Source organism: Haemaphysalis longicornis, unplaced genomic scaffold, assembly GCF_048455015.1.
Source record: "Haemaphysalis longicornis isolate Haplotype H1 unplaced genomic scaffold, Haemaphysalis longicornis Haplotype H1 scaffold_3, whole genome shotgun sequence".
Taxonomy (NCBI): domain Eukaryota; kingdom Metazoa; phylum Arthropoda; class Arachnida; order Ixodida; family Ixodidae; genus Haemaphysalis; species Haemaphysalis longicornis.
In genome coordinates, this window is record NW_027526335.1 from 231630315 (window position 1) to 231648075 (window position 17761).

Genomic DNA, 17761 nt, shown 5'->3' on the forward strand with positions numbered 1-17761 from the left:
GAATCATCTGAATTTTTGCGGATATTTTAGTCTCGCCGTGCAGGTGTGCACGCATTCAGTGGGCGCTCTAGAAAAAACTGAACAGTTGCATCTACTATTCCACTCCGGACGCAAAACCGTTTTTATAAATTGCACATATTCATGCCTAAGAGAAAAACAATTTGGTCCTACGTTTTACCTACATTTTGTGTGCGTATATGTCGTGTCCTAAGAAGCTCGGCTCGTCATCCACTTTCAAAGAGGAAAACGGCTCGAATTTTGTTCCTTTCCGCCAGAGCCCAAGGACGCTTCACCATACCTAGAAACTCCAATTGGCAACTCAATGAACTATTCGCTCTCCCCTTTTTGGAAGCAGCACAAGACTGAAGGTCGCGCCACTTTGGACACTGTGGTTTCACTGTTTTAGTTATTTGAAGGGTGGTTCTATTCGCCGTATTCTTCGCAGCTGTTTTCGCCCCAGGCGGGCTGAATTGCCAGGGCCATAGTTTAGAAAATCGAAGCGCCATCAAAGCGTTCAAAGATATGGACACATTCAACAGCCGGAGCACTCTTTTCTTCGGCAAGTTTGCCGGTGGTCGACAGTGCCAATAAAACACGTGAAGTATTGATTAATTGGTAATTTTAATTGTATCCAACAAGCACCAATTGCTCCCTGGTCCCGCATTCCTGCAATGATAGCTGCCTGTGTAACATGAATTTTTTTTTTACCAAATGACTAGAAGGGTATTTAGGGTGCGATGCGGCATGGCGGTAACAACAGGTTTGGCGAGTTCTGCTTGTGGGAGGAGGTGTCCGATTTGGGTTTTCACCACAAGCTCTACAGGTATATGTCCAAAGCGTGTCGTTTTCGCCCTTTAGCATTTGTGATAACGTTATGGGTGGATTTCGCGATAAGTAACACTCATTCTTTGAAAAATCGCCATAATAGGGCGTAGCCCTTTGCGGCCGTCTCTGCGCTTAGCCGCGTTGGCGGCGGAACCGAGTGAACGATGGCAGAAAAAGAGAGTGAAAGAAAAAGTGAACGACGAAAGAAAGCAAAGGAGGAGACCGTCGCGAAACTGCAAGGGGAGGGCGCTTTGATGTGGGGGCGCGAGCCACCGCTCTCCGAAAGTGTGCGGGAGGGGAGTGGAGGGTGCACTATGCTGTGCCCGCACGAGGCGCTCAACGGCGCGACGCTTGGTGAAAACGTGAGGGGGCCGTGAGCGTGACTATGATGTGCGTATGCTTAAGACGCAGTTCGCGGTCCCTTCCTAGGACGCATTTCGCACCGCCGACGCAGAGGCTCACCATAGCTGCCGTCGAGAGAACCCACAAGTGAGTGCTGCCTCAGCGCACTGCTGCTCCGCCCAAATATCGCATTAGGGAGTATCGTCATCGCCAGTCAATTTGTATCAGAAGAAAGTAGACATTTTTTGTACCGCAAGCTACACTACGTTACCTCGGGCAGTCTTCGTGGGTGACCAATTTTGCGAGCGCTAGAGGTCAAACTACACCCCCTTCCGCAAGCACCCGGCACGGAGCAGCGGCCCGATAACAGGGACAGATAGACGGCAGGGGAGAGAAAAATTGAAAGAAACATTTTAACTCGGGGCGCATGAAGAAAAATATGCGAGGCCTTCATATCTTATCAGCGACTGTATTATATGAAAATGGCGAAGCAGGCAATAAACGCGGCATTTTCCGTGACTGAAATATCAGTTCTTATATTTCCTTTCTGGTGATGCCTTGGTTTGCACACACACACAGGGCACGACCAGTGACCCGAATGATTTCCCCCCGAGGGAGATACGGTTATCGCTTAGCTAAACGTGTTTCTCCTGCTCACGCTCCGGTGGGGCTGAGCGGACCGCTGGCAGCGAGCGCACTGTCAAAAACATGCAGCTAAAACAGCGTTCTTTTGTTAAAGCCCAGTTTGTATTTCGCGCGTTCGGTTTTCTGACTGTCTTGATGGTAGTTCGCGTCGCAGCTGACAGATGGCGCCACCGGTCCACGGAGCGCGCGCCGCTCGTGGGACCTTGTTCTCGGTGGTTGCACTCCGTCTTGCAAGAGGTAGCGTCAAACATCCCCCTCGCGAGGGGCACGATCAAATGCAGAGCATTTCCGGGGGCGCACGACGTTAAGTAGTTTGCGTTACTTTAATGTTGTTGCACTTGTGGCAACTGCTGACGAGAGAGCGCTCGTCAGCAGTAATTTGAATGAGTCAACGATAAAAGGCGCGTTCATAGCGTCCCATTCTGTGTCGGCTCTGTGGCGCAGTGGGTAGAGCACCATGTACTTTGCGTTCCGCCCGCAGGGTCGAGGGATCGAAACCTGGCGCCGAATAGTATTTTCTTTTATATAGTGTAGGGGGAGGGGTGCGGACAACGACGGTGCGGACTACGACGGGACAACGCGGGTGACACCGTGAGTTACTGAAATACTCTGCATTTAATAGGCGAGGATGGGAAGGAGACGTGCGAGGGACACCTGCGGGGGACGTGGCGTAAATACGCGAGGATGCTGCAGCCGCAGCCGCAGAAACAAGCGCGCGCCACGTAGGAAGGCCACGAGGCCGCTGGCGGCGCAGAACTGTGGACGATAAAGGAAGACGACCATCCAGCTGTGGTCCCTCGTACAGCGGCGAGGCGAAATAGACCTAAAACGCTACAGTTGCGTGCAGCTTCGCTACCTTAGTGCGAGCTTCCTTCATTTTCTCGAAGGATTCTCGAGAAAGGGAGCCTTTGTGAAGTCTTGTAGCATCGATGTATAGGTGTGGGAGAATTTATAGATATCAATACCATGAGGAATAAAGGCTTTTCTTTAACGGTCAATCTAGTTTAATCGTCGACCTATGCAAAGACCGCAACTACCTGCCTGGTAACCAGGGGGGAAGCACATCCTCCGGCGCTTTACCAAGGCTCGGTTGGCCAGCGTTCGAGGTTCTTGCTCTTGTTTCGCAAACTTCTTGCCGTAGTTCTGGTTCTAAGTGGTGTTGGTCGCACCTACCCTGTGTCGGTGTAGAGAACGCTGCGGACTGGAGAAGCATGGGGGCCGAGTAGCATGCACTCAGAAATGCCCTTGACACAGGTCAGCTGGGTGTCACATCACTCTACTTCTTAAGCCTCACCTTTCCCGTCACGAAGTACGCTGCTATCATCGTACTCGTAGAGGACATGTTTGATCTGGCCTTCACTCGTTCGTTCTTGGCCAACCAATGGCTTGATTCGCAGATTTGGACCTAGTATGCCTTCCTAAAGGACGAAAATTGAGGTCATTGCTGCGGGTTTTGAAAATTATGATGCATAAAGATCGCAGTACAACGAATTTGAATTTGCGGCAAAACAACAAAATGGTGATTTACATATGAATTACTGTGTGTGTAACACGCAGTTGATAAACATTTATTTGAAAGCAAACGGGGGCTAGGATTTCGTAAATGGTTTGCCGTTGGCCACTTATACCATCTATTTTAAGAATTTTGTTTAATCTTTTTATCATCGCATGTGTAGGTGCTTGTAACGGTAAAACCAGCTTCCTTGTAAAACATTACACAAAATATGGGCCCGGATGTATACATACTGTCGAGGATGTATAGGACACACACCTCATCGACCCTGAAATCTCTAGTGGAGAAACAAAACGTCTAAAGAAATACTGGAGTTTTAGAAGGCCAACCACACGTGCTGACCAAATCAGACCATCACAGGTGATACCCCCCCTCACCCTCCCGCTTAGGGCCAATAAATTGGTATACTACTTTTGTAGAAATCGGGTCTACGTTCCATCATTCAAGTCAAGAAAACCCCACATTTGTTTTAATGCAAGCACATTCGTTGTTCCGTGTACCTTTCATTCTCCCTCTATTGCGAAGCCACACATCGGCAGTTTGTAGGCAGGCAGAGCGCATAGGTTTGGTAAAAAGCTTGCGAACTATCTCTCCTGAATTTTTGGGGCACACTTTGGAGAAACAGACTGGCTAACACTTGCGCGAAGAGTACGAGCTACAAGCAGGGTCCTGCCCCCATTTATTTTTTCGGAGGACCTCATGGACTTAGAACGACCGCCAAGGCCCTTATCTACGCTCACATGGCCTGAACTGATGCAAGCCAGGAATGCCAGGCGCTTTGTGGAAACCTTGCTTCAGCATATGCTCCTTTACAGCTCTGAAATCAGAACTTCAGAACTGCAACAAGCTGCACGCTCGGACGCCACACGTGGGCTATGAGAGCTATGTTTTGAAAGGTCGGTGGTCGGTGTTTTAATGCGAAAATCAAGCATCAAAAAGTTCTTCTGTCGCTTTAAAATTTTACTTTCAAATTGACAATGAATCGAATTGACAATGAATGAAATTTACAATGAATGGATTAGGACGAAACTGCCGCAAAACAAAACAAATATTTGCGAAGCAAAGTGATTTTCTTTACCCCAATGTAGGGCAAAAAATTGCGATATTATTTCCCCTCCTGGTGTTGCGGTAAAAAATGAAACATTGCTTAGTGTGCGTAAATATCAAAGCTGAAATATACGAAGTTCGCTGATATTCAACCCATGTAGAGAAAATAGTAACGCTTCTATTACTAGGCAGCTGTCGCGCCCTCTAGAGTCCATGCTGTGAATGAAAACGGAGCATAGACTAGTTTTCTTCACAGACGTATACTGCGTACAAGTCACTGCCCCTTTTTGGGCTCCTTGGTGTGCTGGCATTCGCAACATTCCAGCTTTCGGAGTTTGGAATGAGTGCAGCCGTCCTTCGAAACGTATGTCATCATTTAAGAAATAGGTATGCGGGCGTACTTTCAAACACCCCTTAGGCCGCCTGTACCCAGACAGGCACCCGGCTTTCCTTCCCACTCGTCGATCTCTCGGCGCCAACGCCGTTCTTCTAGAGACCAGAAGACACCTGCATTGAGGACCAAGTTATGGTGCTTGCGGTATAGAATGTAACTCTACGAGCTTTACCAAACGCCAAACCTGCATATTTAGTTATTCACAGTTCGCCACCTGGCATTATAAACACACACCGTGAACAAACATTCCAGCAGGTCACTCTTCAGCACCAGCTGCTTTAGCCCTTCGTCATTGTATGGGTACGGCGTATACGCCACCTTAGCCCACACTGCAAGAGTGGACGTGGCGTTTTCCAGACTTTGTTCACTCCTGCAAAGCATATATACCACCTTCGCCTCTAATCCGTCCACCCTCTATTTCATCTTACGGGCGGAACGTATACTTTTCCGCAAAATATTCAATCACCATGAAGCCGGTCATCTCCATCGTAAAATATTGGCCGCGAGGCCAAACGAGAAAATAGGAGTGAAAGAACGAGCGTTGGTTTTACTTCCAACGGCATGCTTTCGAGCACCCATTACATACATAGAGCGAATAACAATTGTTATATAACAATTGTTATATTATAACAATTGTTATGTTATATATATATTAAAACAATTGTTGTATAACACCATAGAAAACCTGAAGCGTGTGCTGCTATTGCGCCTACACAAAAATTCATAGTTCAGTTCTCCCCGCAGCAAGAAACCATTACTAAGGGGAGAAACTAATGACACAACCAGAATATAAAAAAGATCTTGTTGGAATATCAAATATATCCAGTGGTAAAAGCAAAGTTACAACCATTGATTTCATACAAGTAAAACAATAACAGAAGCAGTAGGAGGTGGAATAAAAAATGGGATAAAACTATCAGCTTCACTAACCAAAGGTCGCGGACGCTGATGCTAACAGCGAAGCTGCCTGGTGTTCCCTAATCGCAGGGCTCAGCTTCATAGAACTCCTCAAAGCCAGCAGATAGGTTCCCGGTCACACCAAATTATTTTTGCCGCGTTCCGCTTCTCGCGCCATCAACCTTTTGTTACTTTTGAACTCATGAGGGGGCACATGGAGCACTTTTTTATGGCATACTTTTTTATTTGCCGTCACGAAAATGAATGGATGTAATTTCAATTAAAAAAACAATGCAGATGTCACTTATGTATTGAAGTCGTGCTTTAAATATGCTTAGTGTTCTTGTATTTGTTGCTAAACAATATTGACAAGTATAACGTTGCCACCAAATTTATAAGTTCAGAAAAGGTATGCCGATATAAACGTCTCCTCGAGCATTCCTTCAACATGCTGCATATGTGCTTTGCACTTGTTCTCCTTCTCGCTACGCTAGGCCCTCTCCACATCGTTGCAACCACGTTACCTTTTTTCGTCCCATCAAAGCCCCGGCCAACAATAGCTTCATTGTTAATAAAAACAAAATAAACGCCGCGGTGTACAATATACACAGGGAACGAAAAACACCGGCTAAGAACAGTGAACAGAGCAAACAGCTTCGTCTACAAAAATGTAAAGTTACAAAACGCAAACATAATGTAACCTCGTCTCAATAGGCATATTCTGTAATTAATGACATACCATATGGCGCGCTCGTACCATCCTTGATGTTTACTCGGATCCTAAAATATTTGATCACTCCTCCATCAGTATTTCTTTTCCACGTTGCAGGAATTTCTACAAGCATGCTTCAGTTTTGCCACCCATTGAAGACGCTCTGATGCATTGTGTTTCTCTGGAAGGTTGTGTTCTTCCAACCTTGCTTTCGACCACAGGACGAATCCGCATAGTTATAGTTTTCCACATGGACAAGGAGCAATAAACGTTTAATAGAGCCACGGCCTCCGCGATCGGCTGCCGGCGGTGCACCGTAGCAACGGTGCGCCGCCGGCAGCCGATCGCGGAGGCCGTGATAGAGCAGGCAAAGTTGTTTGGTTGACCGCCAGGTGCGGCACGCACCTCCTTAGTCCACGACGACCTCGGTCTTGGCGGCCTGTCTCGCCCGGTCTACCAGATGTTGTTTATGATCGGGGTGGGAGCTGGTCAGCGAAATGAGGGATTTGGATATGGGGCAACGCATGGTGTGTGGCGGCCCTCCCACACCATGTGGTAGAGATTGCATGGTTACATGCAGAGTTTACTATTTATGTGTATAATATCGGATGTATTCAGCGTAGTATATACCATGTTGTAATGTGTTTGTCTGGAGCTGTCGATAGATGAACAAGTCTCCCTGAGACATGCTGATACGTGGAGGCGGTAAGGTTATTAGTTTAAAGCGGTAATGTGCCAAGATGTTGTACCTTCTCGGAATAATTTCAGTGAACGTTTACAGAGAATACTTCACACAGTCAGCATGTAAAGTCTCCGGAATGGCTTTGACGTTTTGGTTTTTGATTGCTGCATTAACGGGCATAGGATACTTATATATGATTTCTTATTTCACTTTTCAACGTTTCTGTTTACATCCTAGTATGCTTGTGACTTGACCGTCTTTAAGCTTTCTAAAATTTCTTTAATTCTGCCGAAAGAAATCTTCGCAATAAATCCCCCGCTATAACATTTCGAATATACACATTCATTTGCTTACCAAATTGATCAAGCATTTATATCTTTTCATTATTTTTATTAACAGAATTGTCTTCGTTGTTACTCGCCTTATCGCTCGTCTTGTCCTCGTTATATTTTAATTCCCAATGAATTCCACACTTACTAGTCACGAAACATTTAAATTTACTATTAGAGGAATGCATCGAACTCCCTAGCCAGGGCTCCATATTATACTGATTATAAAAATATCTGCTAGGCGCAAGATCATGCCTTACCACTTCAAGACCGTTTTTTTCGGAAATTATGACGGAAGCTAGAGCTCTGGAGTCATGATAAAGGCCTTCTTCCAGTGCTTCGCCATCAAGCTACGGAGGGAAATGCAAATGGGAGCATTCGGTTAGACATGCCGTGCAATTCGCCAAACAAAACCAGTTACTTTTTTGCTGGCAACGAAAAAAGTCACTTCAACAAATGTTGCTCCAAATAAAAACTTTGTTCTAGCTGCTGAATACAAACAGCACACTATGTTACTTTCTGAAAGCTTGGAATATTATAAGCGAACCGCGTAAAACCGCCTCTCCATGATATTTCCACGACATATATTCGCCACGACCCATGCTATTTCTGTATTATCAAGCACCATGCACTGTATTATTGTTATCGGTTACAATAAACTGAGCTGAACTGAACGTAAGCTTCACCCCAGCTTTGGCGGCAAGCGCCTGGAAGGCACCAGCCATTAGTAGCACGTACGCAACTTGGGGATAGTGCATGGCAGAAGTTTGGCATGGCAGAAACCGGCTGATTGGAAAATAGGTAAAGTAGTTCCCTTATTTAAAAGTGGCAATAGATATTCACCAGAAAATTATCGCCCCATATCACTAACATGCATTTGCTTCAAGATGCTTGAGCATATAATTTCTTCGCACATTTATTGTCATTTAGAAACCAATAACTTCTTTTTTGAGAATCAGCATGGATTTAGGCGAGGTTTTTCATGCGACACCCAGTTACTCGAGTTTACCAGTGATCTTCACTTCAATATGGATAATAATTTACAAACTGACTGCATTTTCCTGGACTTTTCGTAAGCATTCGACCGCGTACCTCATTTCCGTCTGATTTCAAAATTGACAGAACTTCGTTTAGATTCGCTAACCTTATCGTGGATCCGTAACTTTTTGTCTTTTCGACAGCAGTTCACTCTGGTTAATAACTCTTCCTCTCCAATTGCCGATGTCACCTCCGGAGTGCCTCAGGGTAGCATCTTGGGGCCACTCCTTTTTCTAATCTACATTAATGATCTTCCATCTAATATTTCTTCGTCAATACGGCTTTTTGCTGATGATTGTATTATATACCGTTCTATAATTAGTACCAATGACCACCCTTCTCTCCAGAAAGACCTTAATCTCATTAACAACTGGTGTGGTGCGTGGCAAATGACTTTAAATTTATCTAAAGGTAAAGTAATATCCTTTAGTCGAAAAACATTAACTGTTGCATTTGATTACTACATAAATAATTCCAACGTATCACGTTCATCTTCGTATAAATACCTCGGCGTCCATCTCACTTCTAATCTTACTTGGGCGGCACATGTAAGTTACATATCTGCAAACGCATCAAGAACACTAGGATACTTACGTCGAAACCTACGGAACGCGCTAAATAACGTCCGCAAACAAGCTTACTTAACCTTTGTTCGCCCACAGCTGGAATTCGCATCACCCATATGGTTCCCCTCCCAAGCCTATCTCATTAACCAGCTAGAAGCTGTGCAAAAGAGAGCGTCACGGTTCATTTCACGCATTTACAGTCGCCCCTCGAGCGTCACACAAATAAAACATGACCTTTCATTACAGCATCTAGAAATACGGCGCACAGTTGCCCTCCTGTCTTTGCTTCATAAATATATTCACGCGTCCAGGCCACCACCCTTCCCACTACCATTGCGCATGTCTAAACGACTACACAATCAGCGAAGCATCTCACGCATCGTTGGAAAAACAAATTCATTCAATTCATCTGCTTTGCCTCGTGCCATAGCACTCTGGAATGACCTACCCGACGTCATTGTCAATTTAAGTAATCATGAAAATTTTCCCGAGAAATTAATGATACATCTATCTCAATAGCACTGTATAACCTCCTTCAATTCTGTTTTTGTTCTTTGTGCTTTTTTGCGACTATGAAATTCTTGTTGTTGTTGAAACCCCTCTTTTTCTTTGGGCAACCACTGTTATTAGTTCCAATGTATTGATTTGTATTGTGGCATAAGTGTCACCCACTAGCATTCTTTCCGATGTACCCGCCTTACTCTATGCTCCGTAATAGAGCCTGTAAGGTATTTTCAAAAAAAAAATAAATAAGTAATGACGAAGGTGAGCAGGGCGAGCAGTGGGAAGAAGAGAGAAAAGAAGAAGGGGAGAGATTTGCTCGAGCTCATGCACCATCTTGCTTGTGAGCACAGGTTCTCCCGCGTGAATAAACAGTTTGCTTGCAACTATACGCCTTCTGCGAAATCTACTGCCCTCTCGTGCAATGGTTGAGCCGGAAAGCGGAGAAGGCAACTCCAGAGAGTGTGGGGGGATCTGGCTTGTGGTTTTGTCCAGGATTCGCGCATATTTTTGTGTGTCATGCTGTGCGAACAAGGACACTCAAGTAGGAATGGAAAGTACTTTAGAAGCCAAAGCAACAATCAGTGTGTGGTCGCGATGCCACAACGATCGTGGCGTGGACGTTGCAATAGTGGCGCGTGCGCTGCGAATCCTACCGGTTTTACCTTCGTTCATGCAACAATCATAAGAAGCAATACGAAAGGTGTTACCAACGAAAGGTGTGATACGAGAGGTGTGATACGAAAGGTGTTACCAAAAAACTGCCTGCTTATCCGAAATCTGCCAGTTACTTTGCGCTAAGGCAGCGGCGATTGCGGGCTACTACTGCCGTGATGGGCGCGAACTAGATCGAGCTCTAAAACGATTGATTGATTGTAGGGTTTAACGCGCCGACGCAACGACGCAACGCAGGCGACGAGGCGCGCCGGAGTGGAGGGCTCCGGATTAACTTTGACCACTTGGGGATCTTTAACGTGCGCCGAAATCTCGGACACACGGGCGTTTTTGCTTTTCGTGAGGCTCTAAAACGATTTAAAGGGAAGGAACAGCTACGTTCGTTTGTCTAAAAGTGGTATGTTAGCGGTGGTTGTTCGGCGTGTAAAATCATTGCACTTTTCGGAAGGCAAAAATGTGAGCTGACGCTTGAACGGAGAGATTGCAACCGCTATGTTGACATATATGATCTTTGAGATCAGGGCAAACATAGCTCATACGATTCATGGCATCGTGTGTACTGTTCCCAAGAATTAGTTCTTTATGCGCCCACGACAAAGAGACATTGCCGCAGTAGGTTTCGTGCGTGATGTAAGCACACACGGTTCGCATTAATAACGAGCTCGAGTGGTCGCATAAATCCCCAACCACTTCTTCATGTGTGATAGTTATTGCCATGGATGGTGATTACCTGGTGCAGTTAGACATCAAGAGGGCAGGAAATACGCCACGCGCAAAAAAAAACGCTCCCTCGAAAATGAAAAGAGGGAAAAATACTCGGCTTGGGTACATTTATACGCGCCTAAGTTTGGATGCTTTAGCTATGCGATCAGTTCTATTATAATTTTTGAACAACGCTTTCAGCGCTGGGTTGAGCAGATAGGAGGTAGCACAAGAAGGTGAATGCCAGAGTGTGGGGAAGGGGCTGTTTCTTTGACCAAGTTATTCTCTGCGGGGACCACAGTCATATTCGTTTCGTTTTAGGAAAGATTCCTTTTTAAGAGCTTCAAAAGATCAACCTATCATATTGTATTTCCTATTATAAGCTGGCACAAATTTACAGTGAAGGAAACATGTTAAAAAGACTAGTTTTTTTTGTCATTCAATCTTCACATCATTTTATTTTCTCAGGTGTCATTCCTCTGCATTCCTGATGGGGAAGAAGCACGCTAGGCATGGCTGGTTGCCATAAAGAGGGTCCCCACATTTGACATTATGACGGCCCGAACGAGTTCGTTCAGTTCAGTTCAGTGAAGTGTCAGTTCATTAATCGTAACAAAATATACAGTATGTGAAAAAATATTATACAAAAAGGGGTCCCTGAGTTTAGTACTGTCATGGGACCCCTTGTAATATAACGAGTAGAAACAAATACTCAGCAGTATCGAAAGCTATGATCAGTGTTATTCTGAAAACGGAGGGAATACAAGAGTAATTATAAAAAATAACAAAGAAAATCACAGTAAATATTTTACAATAGTTAGCGGTAAAGTCATATTTAATTCACATAAAAACGGCAAAACACTGGGAATAAGGTGAGAAAACATTTCAATACAAAACATACTGCATACACCGATGTAAATGGATGTCTACGACTCTAACACTTCAAAATGTACAGACAGGAAGTTAAATGGCTTGTGATTGTTCAGATATGTATGGTCGCAGTAATATTTTAAAACGTCGAAGCGATAGTGCAGTTTTACAGTGGGGGTGAAAGTGTGCCAAAATTTTATGATACTGAATCGCGCAGTCTGTAAGCCGTAATTTGTGCGCACTTTTGGTACCATGAAATTATTCTGTAGTTAAAACCGCTTTACATTTTGGTTGGGTAAATAATCAACGTGAATCACATATAAGAGACTAGGAGCTTTAATTAAAAGATATGCGGTGATTCCCAAGTTATATTTGATGAGCTGGTCTATGCGTAAATGATTTAGCTGCAAGAAAAGTGGTGTAACGTGAGCATTTTAGGAACTGCGTGTGATGATTCAGGAAGCTTGATTTTGGAAATTCTGCAGAGGAGTTACACGAGAGCGGTAAGTTAATCCCCAAGACACCATACTGCAATTGAAGTGACTGTGGATGAAGGCATGATGAGAGTTTGTGTGATGAGAGTTAGTGTGATCAGAGTTTGTGGCCAAAAGTAATGGCGGACTTTTATTGGGACCCTGATACCATGTGCAGTCTTGTTTTTAGCGAGTTAATGTGAAAAGTGAATTTGAGGCATGGGTCTAATTGAACAGCTAAAAAGCTGCAGTGTTGTGATGGGCACATGGCATGTGTGTTAGGGTAAACCGGAGAAATGGTACACCGCACTCTGTTAGGGGAGCTGAATACCATATAATGTGATTTCTGTGGATTAATGCATAATTTGTTTTCTTCGCACCACTCGATGATATTTTTGAGGTCATTATTGACCTGTGACGTTAGTATACATCGTTAGTATGACATTAGTATGGTTTACATCAGAAGCGAGAACAGTCGTGTCATCAGCACATAAGAGGCCATTATTGATGGGTGATAAACAGTTGGGAAGATCAGTAATATAAAGAAGAAATAAAATTGGCCCTACAATAGATCCTTGCGGAACGCCTATGTTATTAACTGTTGTAGGTGAAAGCACGCCCGGTATACTAACTTTCTGCTCCCGATCAACTATGTAACTGTAACTCTAATGGAGGTACAGTAATTCCAGAAAATGTTAATTTCTTTAAAAGTGTGTTGTGGTCAATGGTATCAAATCCTTTAGTGAATTATATAAAAGCCGATGCAACAAATTTCCCCTCGTCGATTTTAGATTTTATCATATCTGTTAAAGCATCTAAAGCAATGTTAGTTGAATATCCAGGTCGGAAACGAAACTGTCGCGGGGATAGTAGGTTACATTTTTGAAGATAACTGGAAAGACGCTTTTCTAATAATTTTTCTACGACTTTACCGAAAAAAGGCATAATTGAGATCGGTCGGTAGCTGGTTATTATAGTCTTATTGCCCTTTTTTAAAACCAGGACAATTTTACTTCTCTTTAATTCTTTTGGAAAGGCTCCGGTCTTGAAAAGAAAGTTTATAATGTGCGCAAAGAAATGGACTATGTAGTAAAAAAAATTGATGTGAAACGGCAAAATAATATCCAAACCGGGACTAGTATTTTTGATATTAAGTATTGTGCTGCGCCCTTCGTTGGTGACGTGGGGAAGATAAACAGAGACTGCGAATTGTGTGGTTTTTTATCAAGGCGAAGGGTTGAATGAATGAATGGATTTATTGTTGACAAGAAAAGGAACGACCACCAGCAGGCGTAGTTTGTCTCACCTAAGGGTGGACACCGGAACGCCTGCTGGTGTGGGGGGTGTAGGGAATGGGGCAAACAGTTGTACAGGAAAGGGAGGATAGAGAGAAGGAGAGGTTACATATAAACAAATATACAGGTCTAACAGGACATATATGTATAATATATACAAGGTAAACACTAAAACACGACGACAATAAAAAAAAAAAAAACCACCCACACACACACAATGTTTAGTTTATGTGGGGAGAAAGCGGAGAGCCGGGAGGAGTCCTGAGGCATCCAGGTAGGAACCCAGCGCCTCATGGACTCCGTCCCGCTCTCTGGCACTGCCTGGTGGCCGCAGAAATTTTTCGAGGGACCGAGCCCCTCCCCCGACGGCGGCCAACAGTTCGGTCCTCCCTGCCACAAACTGGGGGCACTCCAGGACCAGATGTGGCAGGGTCTGGACAGCCGCCCGGTAGTGCTGGCACGACGGGTCATCGATGAGTGCTAGGCGGTGTTTTCGCTCGGCTGTCCACACACACCCCATGTTGAATTTATTGCGTCGCGTAGCAAAGTAATCGAGAGGAAGAAGAGAACATGGCCCGAGGACGCTAGGGAAAAAAGAATATGAGAAAGAGGAAATTTCGGACACCATGAAAGTAGTGACAAGCAAGTCAATGTGATTGAAATACAGTTATTCTGTCGTTGCGGTGGCTTCGGACTCCATTCTTCCGCAACACCCCACGCGTAGGCCCAGGACAGCCGAGCGTTGATGTCTGGGCATCCGTGTGGCCCGGACGGGTAGTGGGGCCTCTCCAGCGGCCAACCTCGGGTCCGGGTGCTGGGCCCGTACATGTCGCTGTATCAGCAGGCGGGCGCCATCCGCAGCTGCGTGGGCTGCAGTGTGCGAAGGGGGCAGCTCGTGGGCGTCGGCGGCCAGTTCATCTGCCCTCTCGTTGCCCTCCTGCCCAATGTGGCCTGTCACCCACTGCAGCCGCGTGCGAGTCCCACGCTGGGCCAGCCGTGCCACCTTGTCCCGCACGGCCCGCACCAGGAGGGAGCGCGGGTCGCCCTCCTGGATCCGAAGTAGGGCCACTCGAAAATCACACATCAGGGCGCAGCGCTCGGGGGGGGGGGGGGGGCTCCAGCTTCAGTAAAAGGTCCAAGCCAAGGCTTACGCCCACCATTTCGGCCGTGGCGGATGATGAGGCGCATTGCAGCCGGGCCTGCCTGGTGTTCTCCCCCAGCACTGCCGCCGCCGTGGCCGAACCCTGCTCCTGCCGCACGGAACCATCCGTGTATATCAGGGTGTGGTCATCCAGGTCGCCCCACACGATGCCCCGAGCAAGCTGCAGCTGCCCGCAGTGCGACGTCCGCCGCTTGCTACGCAGGCCCGGGATTTCCGTGTGCACTTCGGCTTCCAATGCAAGGGGGGCGGCTGGAGGGAGGGCCTGCTTCCACGGGGGCTACCACCTCCTCGTACAGAGCCAACATGCACCCCATGCGCGAGTGGCGGTGTGTGCACAGCCGCTGCCGCAGGGGGCTGCCTCCATCAGCCCGCCGCAGCCGGTCAATGTGGCCCTGGGCGCGCTGGTACGCCGTCATTTGGAGCGTCCATGCCCCCGCCTCAGCCAGCATCTGTGCACACTGGGAGTCTGTAGGCAGGCCAAGGCAGGTGCAGACGCCCCTGCAGTGGTCGCCCTCCAGCTGCTGCCAGCTGGGCCTGCGCAGGGTGACCAATGGTAGCCCATACATGAGCAGACGCATAGCCGCAGCATTGTAGAGCCGCAGGGCCGTTCGCTGCGAGCAGCCGCGGTCCCGGGCCGCCATCTAAAGCACGGCCGTGGTGGCCGTCTGTGCCCTGGCTCGGAGCTCCCTGGTGGCCTGCCGGAAGTTGACGCAGTGCTGCAATGTGAGCCCCCGGTAGCGCACACTGGACTTCCAGCTGAGCTCCTCGCCATCGATATGCAGGCACCTTGGCCCTGCGACGGGACTGGGCATCCGGGTGGACCAGCATCACCGCTGTCTTGCTTGCTGACAGCTGCAGGCCAACATTGACCAGCTTGGCCAGCACCGCATCCAGGGCCGCCTGCAGCTGCAGCACGATGCTTCGGCAGCTCCGCTTGGGCCCACCACCCACATTGCCACGTCGTCAGCACACACAGACATCAACACCCTGTGTGCCCCTCCTCCCGGCAGGCAGTCTGGTAGTGCCGCCATGACCAGGTTGAAGAGGAAGGGGCTGACGACTGAGCCCTGCGGGGTGCCCACGTCCACTGGCCGGGGCGCCGACAGGGCGCTGCCCACCTGCCCCCGCGCCGTGCGGCCCGTCAAGAACGCCTCGACGAAACCCCGCAGATTGCCCGCGATACCTGCCTCCTCCATGGCCAGGCCTCCTCCATCGCCTCCACGGCCTCCTCCATCGACAACCTGCAGGGCGCTGCAGGTTGTCGCTGTCAAGGGCGCTGTCAAGGCAGGTCGCTGTCAAGGCTGTCGCTGTCAAGATAGGTTGTCAAGGGCGCTGCAGGCACCCTTGACGTCTAGTAGCACCAGGGCAGCCACCTGCCTGGTGGCCCCGGCATGCTCCAGTGCTGCCACCACGTCGGCAATGGAGTCCGTTGCAGCCCTATGCCTCCGGAAGCCTGTGATCTGCTCCGGGATGAACTCCTCCTCCGACGTGATGGCCTCTATCCTGCGCAGGCCACCCGCTCTAGCAGCTTGCAGCCACAGGAGGTGACGGCAACGGGGCGGTAGGCCGTAACTGCCCCACAACCACGGCCTGGCTTGGGGAGGGGCCACAGGATGGCCAGCAGCCAATCGGGAGGCAGCCGCCCTGTCGCCCAGATGCGGTTGTAGGCTGCCAGAAGCCTCACGAACCCCACCTCGTCCAGGTTGCGCAGCATCTGGTACGTGAGGCCGTCGGCCCCTGGTGCTGACTTCCGCTTGCAGGAGCGCAGCGCCCCACGGAGTTCGGCCTCCGTGATGGGGGCGTCATTGAGGGGATGTCGTCCCTCTGACTCCTCCTGCGCTGCAACCACCTGCCCAGCCGCTACCTGGTGTGGCGGCAGGAAGTGCTCCGCGAAGAGCTCGGCCAGCTCCTCGTAGCTGGCCTTCCTCCTGATGGCCAGGGCTGCCAGGGTGTTGCGGTTACCACGGGGCTTGAGGACTGACTAGAAAATGCCCCAGAGGCGGCGGCAGCGTGGGTCGGCTTCCGAGCTAACGCATAGCTCATCCCAAGGCTGCCTGCTGAGGTGGTTGGAGTGCCGTCGACAGGCCGCGTCCACACGGCGGTATGCCGTCCAGTCAGTCCTGGCTCCGGTGCGCTGCGCCTTCCTCTCAGCCCGGTTCCGCTCCGCTCGCAGCTGCAGCAGCTTTAGGTCTGGCGTGGTGGCATCCTTGGCAATGGAGCAGCTCCGCGTGGCTCGCTTGGCGCAGCGAACCAGGCCCGCGAACAGCTCCTCTCCTTCCCCCAGGTCCTCCTCAGCAAAGCAGCGCCGGAACTGGTCCCTGTGGGTGACGTGATGCTGTGTGGGTCGCCTGTCCGGCTTGCCGGTTGGTGCAATGTGCAGCGGGTAGTGGTGTGAGCCCCAGGTGCTGGGCTCCCGCCTCCAGGTGGCATCGACCCCGGCTGACACCAGGCTGAGGTCAATGACCATGGCAGTGGTATTGCCTCGCCTAAAGGTGCACTCACCGGTGTTCAGCACAGTCAGGTTGAGGCGCAGCATGGTGTCCCACAGGTGTTCTCCGCGTGTGTCAGTCCGGCCATCACCCCACATAGTGTATGTGCGTTGAAGTCACCACAGAGGAGATGCCGGGCTGCGCAGAGGGACACCAGCCGATCCAGGAGGCTCTAGTCCCAGTGTTGGTTGGGGCGCACATACACACCGCACACAGTCAACTCACCACCCGGCACGAGCCGTAGCGTCACTGCCACACACTCCTGCACAGTCATGGTCACCGCACTGGTGTCCAGCACCGCGTGCCGGACACCATTATTGCCAGTTTATGACCATTATGGCCAATATTATGGCCAGTTTGCGCTGTCTGTTTTTCGTAGTATTTACGGTTGGCTTTTTTTAACAGTACGCCAAGCACGTACGAGAATTTTTTGTAGCGAGCCTTAAGGGTAAAAGTAAGCGGCTGTTTCTTCGTTTTTCCATACAGGTTATCCTTGCTGCGCATCTCTTTAGCAGAGATTGGGTTAACCAAGGGTTTCGTGATGAGGAATATTTCTTTCGGCTTAATACAGCTGATGTAGAGGAGGATAAACATGTGGTAATAA

The 17761-nt window shown here is 48.5% G+C and overlaps 1 protein-coding gene across 1 annotated transcript in view; it reads right to left on the reverse strand.

Annotated features, from left to right (window-relative positions):
* The window catches only part of LOC144176045 (venom metalloproteinase antarease-like TtrivMP_A), a 258958-nt gene that overhangs the window by 218842 nt on the left and 22355 nt on the right, over positions 1 to 17761 (reverse strand). Inside the window, exons 3-4 of the mRNA XM_077705165.1 lie at positions 7647 to 7736; positions 3107 to 3230 (exon numbers count right to left, since the gene is read on the reverse strand). Coding sequence (XP_077561291.1) covers positions 3107 to 3230; positions 7647 to 7736 — 214 coding nt within the window. The remainder of the gene's footprint in view (positions 1 to 3106; positions 3231 to 7646; positions 7737 to 17761) is intronic.